This window comes from Clytia hemisphaerica, unplaced genomic scaffold (assembly GCF_902728285.1).
Source record: "Clytia hemisphaerica strain Z4C2 unplaced genomic scaffold, Clytia hemisphaerica genome assembly, whole genome shotgun sequence".
Lineage (NCBI taxonomy): Eukaryota > Metazoa > Cnidaria > Hydrozoa > Leptothecata > Clytiidae > Clytia > Clytia hemisphaerica.
In genome coordinates this window covers 1823719-1836440 of record NW_027104390.1, presented here as the reverse complement: position 1 = coordinate 1836440, position 12722 = coordinate 1823719, and the positions used below count along the sequence as shown (strand labels likewise).

The 12722-nt window shown below is 35.8% G+C and overlaps 2 protein-coding genes across 7 annotated transcripts in view; one reads left to right on the top strand and one right to left on the bottom strand.

The window, feature by feature from the left end:
• The first annotated feature begins 2135 nt into the window (after window positions 1–2135).
• LOC136819820 (uncharacterized) lies at window positions 2136–2657 on the top strand. Its single transcript, XM_067076061.1, has one exon. It carries the CDS (start codon window positions 2136–2138, stop codon window positions 2655–2657), a length of 522 nt encoding a protein of 173 aa, XP_066932162.1.
• A 7213-nt stretch (window positions 2658–9870) lies between these two features.
• The window catches only part of LOC136819843 (kinase suppressor of Ras 1-like), a 29286-nt gene continuing 26434 nt past the window's right edge, over window positions 9871–12722 (bottom strand). For 3 of the 6 annotated variants that reach the window (XM_067076085.1, XM_067076086.1, XM_067076088.1), the window contains 4 exons: window positions 12295–12437; window positions 11742–11873; window positions 10827–10977; window positions 9871–10122 (listed from right to left, as the gene is read on the bottom strand). In XM_067076085.1, the coding sequence (XP_066932186.1) occupies window positions 9967–10122; window positions 10827–10977; window positions 11742–11873; window positions 12295–12437 (582 nt within the window). In that variant the 3' untranslated portion in view covers window positions 9871–9966. The remainder of the gene's footprint in view (window positions 10123–10826; window positions 10978–11741; window positions 11874–12294; window positions 12438–12722) is intronic. The other 3 variants (XM_067076083.1, XM_067076084.1, XM_067076087.1) reach the window with 1 other exon arrangement.

Here is a 12722-nt window from a genome sequence, read left to right as displayed (position 1 = left end):
TTAGGTATTCAAAACATAATGGACGGTACCTGTACCTATTCAGCTATCCTTTAGTGAAAAAATTAGTTCATACCTCCTTTTCCCTAGGAGGAGTTAAGCGGAACCACTGCTGATTGACGCATTGGATTCAAATTTCCAGCATTGGATTCACTTTGCCGGACAGTATCTTTTTCGGAAAGCATTTTTAGGTCATCAAAACTATAATGGACGGTACTTGTATATATTAACTATCATTTAGTAAAAAAATTAAGTTCATACCTCATTTTCCCTAGGAGGAGTTAAGCGGAAACCACTGGTGATTGACAACAAGAAATTCAAATTTCGACCTTATGCTCGCTAATTATCGGAATCGGACAACCTTATTCTCGGACAGCATTCTTAGGTGTTCAAAACTATAATGGACGGTACCTTTACCTATTAGCTATCACCTAGTGAAAAAATTAAGTTCATACCTCATTTTCCCTAGGAGGAGTTAAGCGGAAACCACTGGTGATTGACAACAAGAAATTCACATTTTGACGTTATGCTCGCTAATTATCGGACAACCTTATTCGCGGACAGCATTTTTAAGTATTCAAAATTATAATGGACGGTACCTGTATCTATTAGCTATCATTTAGTTAAAAAATTAAGTGTTTACCTTATTTTCACTATGCGGAGTTTAGTGGAAACCACAGGTAATTGACAACAAGAAATCCAAATTTCGACCATAGGCTCGCTATTTATCGGACAACGGACGATACTTATGTCTATTTGCTATTACAGTATTTAGAAAAAAATAATGAAAAATATGGCAGAAATCCGTTGCTTTTTAATGTAATAATACCCTGAACTTTAATGCCGCGAGATTTAAAATTAAAAGCAATAAAAAATGTTCTAGATATGAATGTTGCTTATTTCGTCGGATTTTTTAATCCAAATACTTTCACAACCACATTCAATTCATCGATGTTTTTATCTGGATGTTATTTTATGATATATAGCCCTGGTACTCACTGGCTTAACTGTCAGTTTACTACAAATGTCCCGTGAAGGCATTGATCATACAGAAGGAACGTTTGAAGACCGCATTCCATCAAATGGCTTTTTGGAACTCCATTTTATTACATAGATTGGACTTTTAAAGAAAGGATTTACAATTGACTGCGTCCATCAATTTGAACTTGTCAAGTTGATCTTCTTTGTGCGTCTTAGTCTCAAACGATGATTTCTTTGTCGGTCTTTCTTTTGTAGGAGGAGTTGGGATCGAGCATTTCTCTACTGACGGAGGTTGGACGGGTCGCAATTTTTCACGTTCCCCTTTCTTTTCGAAGAAACCAACGGGCCAGTGTTTTTCGTAGAACATGAATACTACCATCGCTTCGATTTCATCTTCCTCCCAAAACGGAATTGATTTGATCCACTTGCATGCTTCGCTTTGTTCGGAAAGCTGTAGGTTTTCATAATGTTCCTCTGATGGTTCCAAATTTCTTCTCTTCATTACTAAGACTGTTTATGGTTCGACAGCCTTTTGATAACGCACTTTTTTTGAAAATTATGAAAATTCCGTGGCCTTCGTAAAATCGCCGCGGATACATGTTTACTAGGCCTGTATTTTAGAACGCCATGCGCCCAATTCAATATCGATTATATTTAAAAAAGAAACACAAAAATTGAATGTTTTTCTTTTCTCTGATTGACTATTTCAGATAAAAAAGAATATACTATCGTGGCCAGAATACTTTAGGCGTACAAATTTTCGTGAGGTCAAAAAATCTCGAAATTTACGACATTTACTTTCTCGAATTTGACGAAGAAATGTTTTTCGCAAGCATAAATTTTCCCAAATCAAGGCTTAAACAAGCTAAAAAGCGCCATAAATCTTCTACATTGTGGGGGGCGTACGGTATTTCGGAATTGCGGAAATCGACCTATTTTCTTCAGAATTTCGGAAATCGGGCATAATTTCTTCGGTATTTTGGAATTCCGAAGTTGTTTCGGTATCGGAAATCCATGAATTTTTGTTTCGAAATTTCGATATCATAAAGTTTTTATCCCCCTTTTTCGGAATTCATACGTGAAAAAAATAATTTGATGAAAAAATAGAGTTGAGTTTCGAGGAACATATCTCTAAGCAAGTCAACAAGGCCAATTCGATGCTTGGAGTTATTAACCGTGACTTCCAAAACCTTAGCCCACAGATTTTTCTTACTCTGTACTGTACTTTCGTTCGAACGCATCTTGAATATGCACAATCAGTCTGGTCGCCGAAACTAAGGAAACACGTCAACCTATTGGAAGGAGTGCAGAGACGTGCGAAAGGACTTGTCAAACTTTACAAAAATGAGGATAGACTACGAAGCTTACAATTACCAACACTAGAGTTTCGTAGAACTTTTTGTGATATGGTGCAGGTCTATAAGCATCTTCACTTCTACGATAAAGCTACTACCCATCGACCACGTCCGAATCGACAACACAAAGATGAACTCCAGCCGAACCTTGTAAGTAATGGATTCCGCGGCCCGCAAACAAAGTCGTTCTACTACAGAACCATCCCTACGTGGAATAAATTGCCGTCTGAGGTGGTAGCTGCTGTTTCCATAAAAGGCTTCAGTGAAAAGTTGAAAGAAGCATGGAAAAGCCATCCAAAGAAATTCGTTACACAAAATTTGTAAATTGAGATCGGTTTAGAGGCCCACTGAGTGCCTACAACCTGTAATATTCATTTTAATAATAAAATAATTAGTCAAAACGAGGAAAAATACTCAAAAACATCGGTATCGGAATTGCAAGTATTTTTTTACGGAATTTCGGAAATTTTGACAATATTAATCGGTATTTTGGAAATTGCAAAACCCTTACGCCCCCACTATATTCTATTTTAAATTAGAATTAAGATTCTCTAACTTGTCAATAAAAGTTCGCGAAATCTAGATAACATGCTACAATCATAACATATTACGAGTTCAACTCTTCATTTTAATTACAAACTCTAGTAACCTCCTAAAAGTACTTTCTTTGAATTTTTTAAAAAGCTTTTGAGTGACTTTGTCTGCCTTTGTTCGATTAAAAAAAACACATCTCTTTTCTAGTTGCAATTTATATAGTCGCAAAATTAAATAAAGAAGGCCATTTTCACGAAATCTAATCCACGCGAAAATTTTAAAGACCCTTGATTCAAGAAAATTAGTACACGCGAAAATTTATCCACTTAAGGTATGTGGAATAAGTCCGGTTTGGGTCTTATCATCTTAGTGAATATCTAACTCAAACCCTAACCCTAACTCTAACCCTAACCTGTTAATATTCAAGTGGGATTTCAAATTTTGAAGATTTTCAGTTTCACGGAATTTATTCATATCCTATAATACCGACCTCTTTTGAGCTGGCCCTTAATTACCGCCCCCCCCCTTTCAGCTAGTTGAGGTAAAAATAACAGACTGAAACTCGATGGGGGATATTAATTAGTATTCTCATATCTTCCCATATCTTTTATGATACCACAAGCATGCTGTCTGAAAATGATTGTCCGATAATTAGCGACCCGAAGGTCAAAATCAAGTAATAATTTGAAACCGGTGCTGTCAATCACCAGTGGTTTCCGGTAAACTCCTCCTTGAGAAAATGAGGAATGATCTTTATTTTTTCACTAAATGATAGCCAATAAACATAGGTACCGCCCATTGTAGTTTTGACTATCATAAAATGCTGTCCGAGAAGAAGGTTGTCCGATAATAAGCGAGCCTAAGATGGAAATTTGAATCCAATGCTGTCAATCACGCACCAGTAGTTTCCGCTAAAACTCCTCTTAGGGAAAATGAGGTATGAACTTAATTTTTTCACTAAATGATAGCTAATAGATACAGGTACCGTCCATTATAGTTTTGAATACTTAAAAAGGCTGTCCGCGAATAAGGTTGTCCGATAATAAGCGAGCCTAAGATGGAAATTTGAATCCAATGCTGTCAATCACGCACCAGTAGTTTCCGCTAAAACTCCTCCTAGGGAAAATTAGGTGTGAACTTAATTTTTTCACTAATTGATAGCTAATAGATACAGGTACCGTCCATTTTAGTTTTGAACACCTAGAAATGCTTTCCGAGATTAAGGTTGTCCGATAATTAGCGAGCATAAGGTCGAAATTTAAATTTCTTGTTGTCGATCACCTGTGGTTTTGGCTAAACTCCTCCTTGAGAAAATGAGGAATGATCTTAATGTTTGTTTACTAAATGATAGCCAATAGACATAGATACCTCCCATTGTAGTTTTGAATACCATAGAATGCTGTCCGAGATTAAGGTTGTCCGATAATAAGCGAGCCTAAGATGGAAATTTGAATCCAATGCTGTCAATCACGCACCAGTGGTTTCCGCTAAAACTCCTCTTAGGGAAAATGAGGTATGAACTTAATTTTTTCACTAAATGATAGCTAATAGATACAGGTACCGTCCATTATAGTTTTGAATACTTAAAAAGGCTGTCCGCGAATAAGGTTGTCCGATAATTAGCGAGCATAAGGTCGAAATTTGAATTTCTTGTTGTCAATCACCAGTGGTTTCCGCTAAACTCCTCCTAGGGAAAATGAGGTATGGACTTAATTTTTTCACTAAATGATAGCTAATAGATACAGTTACCGTCCATTATAGTTTTGAACACCTAAAAATGCTGTCCGCGAATAAGGTTGTCCGATAATTAGCGAGCAAAAGGTTGAAATTGGAATTTTTTGTTGTCAATTAGCAGTGGTTTCCGCTTAACTCCTCCTAGGGAAAATGAGGTATGAACTTAATTTTTTCACTAAATGATAGCTAATAGATACAGGTACCGTCCATTATAGTTTTGAACACCTAAAAATGCTGTCCGCCAATAAGGTTGTCCGATAATTAGCGATCAAAAGGTCGAAATTGGAATTTTTTGTTGTCAATTAGCAGTGGTTTCCGCTTAACTCCTCCTAGGGAAAATGAGGTATGAACTTAATTTTTTCACTAAATGATAGCTAATAGATACAGGTACCGTCCATTATAGTTTCGAATACCATAGAATGCTGTCCGAAAAAGATACTGTCCGATAAAGTGAAACCAATGCTGGAAATTTGAATCCAATGCTGACAATCAGCAGTGGTTTCCGCTTAACTCCTCCTAGGGAAAATGAGGTATGAACTTAATTTTTTCACTAAATGATAGCTAATAGATACAGGTACCGTCCATTATAGTTTCGAATACCATATAATGCTGTCCGAAAAAGATACTGTCCGATAAAGTGAAACCAATGCTGGAAATTTGAATCCAATGCTGACAATCAGCAGTGGTTTCCGCTTAACTCCTCCTAGGGGAAAGGAGGTATGAACTTAACTTTTTCACTAAATGATAGTTAATATATACAAGTACCGTCCATTATAGTTTTGATGACCTAAAAATGCTGTCCGAAAAAGATACTGTCCGGTAAAGTGAATCCAATGCTAGAATGGCGAATCCAATGTTGAATCCAATGTTGAAGCCGATGCTAAGTTCATTTTGGTTTGTAGTAACCAATGCAGTGTCTGTTTTCAAATTTTGAAAGCTCTATACCTACTGAATTGAAGCTCTGAGCCATGTTTTTTTCTTTGTTGCTATTAAAGATAGATTTTTAAATTGTCGTAATGTAAATTTATGGTAAAGTTTTAGTTTTTGAGTTTAGTTCATCACAGTAGTATTTTTTCAGCATTATATTCGAATTTGTATTTTTTTAGGACTGATAAGTACATATTTTCAAACACCAAAACAAAGCAAACAACATGCCAGTTCTTTCTGGGCAAATATATATGTATACTTTATTTCGTGCTTTGAGTTCTATTTTAATCAACCCTCTCAACTGCTGATCTTTCAACTATCATTTAGGAGTATAGAATGGGCTTCCATAGTACCATTTTCTCTAAGTATTTTGTGCAAATTTTCAACAAAGAAGTAGACTTCTTGACTGTCCTTGTCCCTTATGTTAAAGTTGTTCTGATGGAGGACATTGCTATTTTTGGTAGCCTTCACATATCAATAAGTAGGCAGGAGCTTTGGTGTAAATGTTTTTTCCTGATGAAATCATACTAATCTGAAACTATTAGGCCTTTATGAACTTTCTAGAACAATAATCTTGCTCCAATCTTGAGAAACACTGGAAAAATAGGTTAGCATTCCCTGCCATAATTTCACAGATTTCCTCTGCTTTCTGCTTGAAAACGAAAGTGGTATAGTCGAAAACGAAAGTGAAACTGTGAAAACGTCCGCAAATTCGGGCCCAGTCCTCTTCCGAGACGGAGGCTATGCATAATGCTGATCGTTTATGTTCAAATATTGTGCGAAATTCTCGACTTTAAGTCGAGCTTTAAGTCGTCTTGTTTTTTATTTATTTCTGATTTATTTTTGATTTATTTATTTATTTATGATTTATTTTTGATTTATGATTTTTATTTCTGATTTATTTTTGATTTACAAAATTGTGTACGAGATTTATTGAAATATATTTTTATGATATAACTTTCTTTCTCACTTTTCGTCTTCATTCGTTTTAATTTTTGTATTATGATATTCCACTCCTAATTATCTTTTCAATGAGCGCAAAATTGCCATTTCATTCGAATTCCATCAAATTTTAAGGCCGTTTTTATCTCCGCTGCAGATTATATCGAGACAAACTTTTTAGTGGCTGTTCCAAATTGAATTTGATCAAAGGATATGTTCAACCTTTCAAAGACAAAAGATGCTTTAAAATTTGCTCTAGATTTCGGATGACGGGTTGAACCTGACACTTTCTTTCTCGCGTTTCTCATTTTACTTTTTTCGAAATAATCCTACAAAGGAGAGTCGATCCAAACCTGAACTATGCTATAGTCTAAGACGAATTCGAATGATAAAGAATAACCTCAAACACCTCAAACACGCAAATTTATTAGCAGTCGGGCGGAAATTTTGTCCGCGCGTGCGAAAAATAGTCGGAGGGGCTCAATGTCTTAACACAACATATTATGTTTTATAATATACAACTATGTTATATCATAATAATATATTACACGGACGATTGCATCATCTAACTCTAACCTTGTTCTATATCTTGTGGGATATGACGCTACAAAAAGAAAATGGATATAAGGTGTAAAGTAATCACGAATATTGGCGAGAGAAAATATAATGCGTTATTAGTTGATTCAGTTGTTATGTAGCCATTTCTTCTTACCTATGCGTACAATTATAAAAACTAACGGAGAGGAAATGCGAAGGAAAAAGGAATTACAAGAAATTTCAATATTCATATTAAAACTAGATAAAAAATAAAATTCACTAGTGAAAATTAAAAAAAAAGATCTCTAAAGATAATTTCTACTTCAGGAGCAGCAGGAATATCGAGTATTCTTTAACCTCATCAATCCTATATAGCTGGCTCTTATTAGCGATTTTTCGTCTTGTGGCGTATTAAGGCCGGTATGACGGATTTCTTGTTTGAGAAATAAGTTCTCCTTAAGGACAAGTAGCACGTACCAAGCTTTTCTTCACTGACTGAAGTGAGGCGTCCCATCCGTGGGCGGGATGGTACAGGCTAAACAATAAGATATTTAACCAAACTTTTAAAAATGTGTCTTATTTTTCAACTCACATCCGCAAACTTTAAAAAGGACTCTCTTTTCCTTTAGAAACAAATCTTTCGCAAATCATTGCTAAGTTATTTCACGTTTATGCTGATAAAATATATTTTCCTCAAATTCGCAAAAGTAAACGTCGTAAATTTAGTTTGTATGGCTGAAGTACCCTACCTCAAGGGGCTTCTTTAATGAATTGCCCTTAAATTCAAAGTAGGAATTACGAATTGTTAATTACTGTGGAATTTACTAGACATGACCATTGAGTTTCAAGCCGAAGGCTAGAGGTCAATCTCTAACCTTTCTCAGGCAAGAAAAATTGAAGCCTTAAAATATGCGCCGTATTTTTGATGACGGATTGAATCTAGTAATTCCTTTGTTTTCGAGTGATATATTTTTCAAAATGAAGCGGTAAATTTTAGTTTCAATCTGTCATTTGTGTAAAAACCAGGCGGGTCGCTCAAGGCCGCGCAACTTTGGTAGGATTTGTTGGCTTCAAATCCTACCAAGGAGATTGACCTCTAGCCTTCGGCTTGAAACTCAATGGACATGACAACGCTCCCTATCGCAAAAATACCTGAATAGATTTTAAAAAGAAAATTTTCAAAAGTTAAAAAGATAGAATTATATAAAAAATCAAACAAAAAAAACATTTAAAATGATAAAATAAAAAAAATGTACAGATATAATACACGAAAAAAATAAGTTTTTCGGTTTGATGAATACCAATGTCCGATCCACAGACATTTTAAATGATCAGCTGTCCGCAAATTGGGCTCGTTCAAAAAATGTCCGTACATGGGTGTGGAGGATATATTATCCAGGGGTAGCGAAAAATCATCCAAGTTTGCCTTGTCCGGGGGTAATTTGGGCTGTCCGGGGGGTCAACTGATGCTTGTCCGGGGGATAAAACCTGTTGTCCAGGGGGCCAAAAGTCACTTTGTCCGGGGGGTAAATCACTGATAATTGTTATATCCTCCACCCCCATATTCAAATTTTTTCTGGAAAAGCCCATTGATTATGAAGGATAAATTGAGTGCACATTATTTTTTGATAAGAATCACAAGGCTCAAATTCGCAAAAATTTAAAGAATTTATTTAAGAATAATAGTGAGCCTTAAAAATTGTTAAATCAGTGTTAAAGTCTAACATTTCTTTCTCTACTTTCAAAGTTCTGACGTTTCTTCTTTCTTCTTTTTTTCTGACTTCTTTTTCTGACGTTCTTGAGCGCTACCTTTAAATTCTTGATATAAACAAGTCAAAATTACGTCATTTTTCTGATCAGAAAACACCTGAAAGTGGCGAAATTTGAACTGTTAGACTATTTCCAGTAAAAGATAGGAGTTTAACTCCGGTTATTTCATCATTCAAACATCTTTCAATTTATCCTTCGATAGATCTTTTTCATAAATTTCATCACGAACAACGACTGCCTCGTTTTCAGACAATTACAAAGGTAACAATATCTCACGAGACTTAAACTGACAAATTTTTCAATACAGTCGAGTTTTTATGAACTCCTTTGAAATTCAATTACAATAATCTAAGGTCCCTAATAAACGTCCTTTTCCGGTTACCCCCTTTTTTTTGAAAATATTCTTAGCTGTCACAAGCAAAAGAGGTCTATATACCATAGCCTGGTTTTAATCTAATACCTTATTTTGCTGTTTTTAGGAGTACAATTTGAAATACCCCCGGAAATTAGGTCCCCCCCCCGTTCATCAAATTTTGAAAAAGAATGCAAACCCTCCTTTTATTCGGAATCCCTATCATACGGGACAAGACAGTAGATGTTCGCAAAGTAATTAATGAAAAGTTCTATTGTAAGCTCTCTGAATCATTTGCGGATATTCCTGCATTTCAAGAATTGTTACTATTTACTTCATATTCTTAATTAGCAGGTGTCTATTTTTAAATACTACTTACTAAAATGTCATTGTGAGTTATTTGTTGACTCAAATCATAATTTTTACTAGATCCAATTCACAGTGTTTGAAAGCGATACTTTTTCAATCAAATTGTCGCATGTTTCGTCAGTTAAGATTTTAAATCGACGCCAAATTTACACTTGAAAAGTCTGTCTGTTGAGAACTTGCATTGTGTAAATCGTAAGAATAAAGGGTCCTTCTTCCAACGAGGATCAAAATTTTCAATATCGCCATAAAACCAGATCTAACCTGGTAGAGAATACTCTATCCGTTTATCTTCCCTTGAAAGCTCCAGTATAGTAAATGTAGCGTTGCTATTACTTATGATGAAGATTTTCACATTTTTCATTTTTCATTTTTCTCAAAATCGTCAATGTGAGGCCTTCACTAATGGCCCACACAATTCACCAGGTTTCAATTCATCTTACCTCGATGTCCCAACATTGTTTCTATTCATCATATCAAAAGCGCGTTGGCTGTTCGAGTCAAATAAGTCGGTTGGCTTGGTGACCGAATTAGACGCTTTTTAGGTAGCCGTTCAAAGGCCTTTAGCAGGGCACTAAATTGAGGTCGATTCTCAGGGTCCAGAGCCCAAGTCATTGAAATTATATCCTATAAAAGAAAGATTAGCAGATTTACAAAGAAACTCTCCTAATAAGGCGAAATCTACTCATGGGAAGCTAGTGCTAAAAACTCAAACATCACGACGAAAAAGTTACAACCTGACAAATTTTAGTACATTTTGTACAAAAAATGAGCGATTTTCAAAAGACTTTTTTCAAAACAAATGCTTTAGTACATGTGTGTGGCTTTTCATTTCTTTAAAATGGGATGGTGGTATGAAAAAATTCTGAAAAGTTATTTTATATTTCATATAACTATGTATGTGGTACTGACCACTGGATCTACTTGAAATGGTACCCAGGCTATCATGATGTTTTGGCGAGAAAAAAAAATACAACTTCAAACAATGCCTTCTGTAGCAACATCGATCTTTAGAATAAAGACTCGGACGAACATTTTTATAGAATTTTTCATTAAAATTTACCTGTTTCTAAAAATGGCGACCGGCTGCAACCAAAACTGTGAAAATGGTCCATAGAAAGATCTTTGCATTCACAAAATTAATACAAAGTTTTCCATTCCAATTATGATTATAATTCGCTGAGCAAGGGATATTTAAAAAAGAAACTTTGGACACGCCTCAGGAATTCATGATATTCATGACGTAATATTTTATACGGAAGCTCCCAAAAAGACCGGGTGTTTGCCACTAGTTTTGCCTAGGCTATTTTTAAACGACGAAATTTACTTACCTTAGTTTCCCTAGTGACGTACAATCCTTCTCGCGTTAATTTTGGATCACTTAAACTTTGTTTGACACCTTTTCCTATCTGCCAAATGATAGATTGGTTCGATTGCTTCGCAAAGGGCCAATCGCCCGCCAGTAATTCAAACCATATCGTACTGTTAGAAAAGAACAAAGCCAAATAAATGAACGATTTGAAGAGAAAACACGAGTATACGTATTTATGCTCTAGTTTAGACGGCCCACTTTTTGCCCTGCCTATTCTAATTGTGAATTAAAGTTGGCGTAAAGTGGGCTGTCTACAGTCGTTGCCCTCTTTTGATGTTAATACAATGTCTTCTTTCAATCTTTTCCAAGATTTTAACTGCCAACTTTGTGCCCACTTTCTGCCTACTCTAACAATTAGAATAGGCAGGGCAGAAATTCGGCCGTCTAAACTAGAGCTATGTTTCGTTTTAATGAAATTCGCTTTAAGTGGACCAAGACCTTTATTAACAGGAATAGTTAACCGGTTACTTTTTCAAAGCTGGCTACACGGCTTTTTGCACAATGCAATTGGTTCTTTTCGAATGACGACGTGCCTTTACTGCAGAGAGTTGCCCGTCGTTAGGAAAATTGTGACATTGTGACATCAGTTTTTTCAAAGGAAAATGGACACTACGTTGACATAATTTGTCTTTTTTTTCTTTTCTAACGTCACAAATTAAAACAATTTTTGATCTTTTTTCGCTTCTTTTTTTGTGTGCTCTTTTTGCTTTTTTGCTTTTCTTCTGGATAAAGCACGAAACATCAATCGAAGCTTAAGGAAACGGCTAAATAACAAGTTAAACGCAAGCTCGGTCGTTACTTGACCTCGGGCAATATTTCTCAGTACAGCTCTCACAATCATTATTGTATTAAGGAAGCCCTGTAAAATACCTACCCAAAAGCATAGATATCCGACTCTCGAGTGTAATATAATACTTCACACCCTGGATCATGGGCGGAAAGGTGGCGGATGATTTCAGGTGCTTGATAACATAGCCATCCTTTAGGTAGCATCAAATGGTTTTTCCTGAATAGTAAGTAAAGTAAGTATATTCATCTGGTGGGAGTGAGGGATATCCCTTTTTCTATTTGCGCTAGACCTAGGTAGATCATATTGACGTATTGGGTGGAAAATTTCGTGGAAAAGTTCTTAGAAGACTCTCCAGTGGTGCAAATCATGAATTCAATAGCGAGATTATGTATTTGGAATTCTCTACGGCTACGGTTACAGTGGCGAGGGTAATGACGAGTAAGGCGAGTAATGGTGGGTGAAAACAAGTTCGATATTTGACGTACGGCATTATGTCGACTTTGCTTATACGGTGTTTTGGTGTTTTCCCGTACAAAGCAAAGTAGACATTTTTTGTCGCCTTTGGTGACGACCCGTACGGGCAGCCCCACAACCGTAGCCGTTGAATATCTCCGATACACAATGTCGCTAATGTTACCTAGTATTTGTGACTTTGACGTCAGCTATGGAAATCAAACCGAAGTCTGTAATAACGATCCGATTTTGATTGTGTTCTAGGAAAACATTTTTCGTTTTTAAGTCCTTGTGAACGATCTTCCTTGCATGTAAATAGCTCATTCCCTGCAATGAAAAAAGAAGAAGATACAATCAATAAAATAACTTTAACAAGGGTAGAAAGTTTCACGAATAGAAAGTTTCACGAATTTTTACTTGTTGAAAAAAAAATTAACGGAAAAACTTGATCTTTAATGGGTTTTTCCAGAAAATTTTTGAATATGGGGGTGTTAAAGGATATAACGTTTTTTAGAAAATTACCCCCAAACATAGTTAATTATGACCCCCCGGACAACAGATCTTACCCCTCAGACAGGCATCAGTTGACCCCCCGGACATTTAAAATTACCC

What these genes read in the sequence shown, in the direction of transcription:
- LOC136819820 (XM_067076061.1), top strand. Translation starts at nt 2,136, where the DNA reads ATGCTTGGAGTTATTAACCGTGACTTCCAAAACCTTAGCCCACAGATT.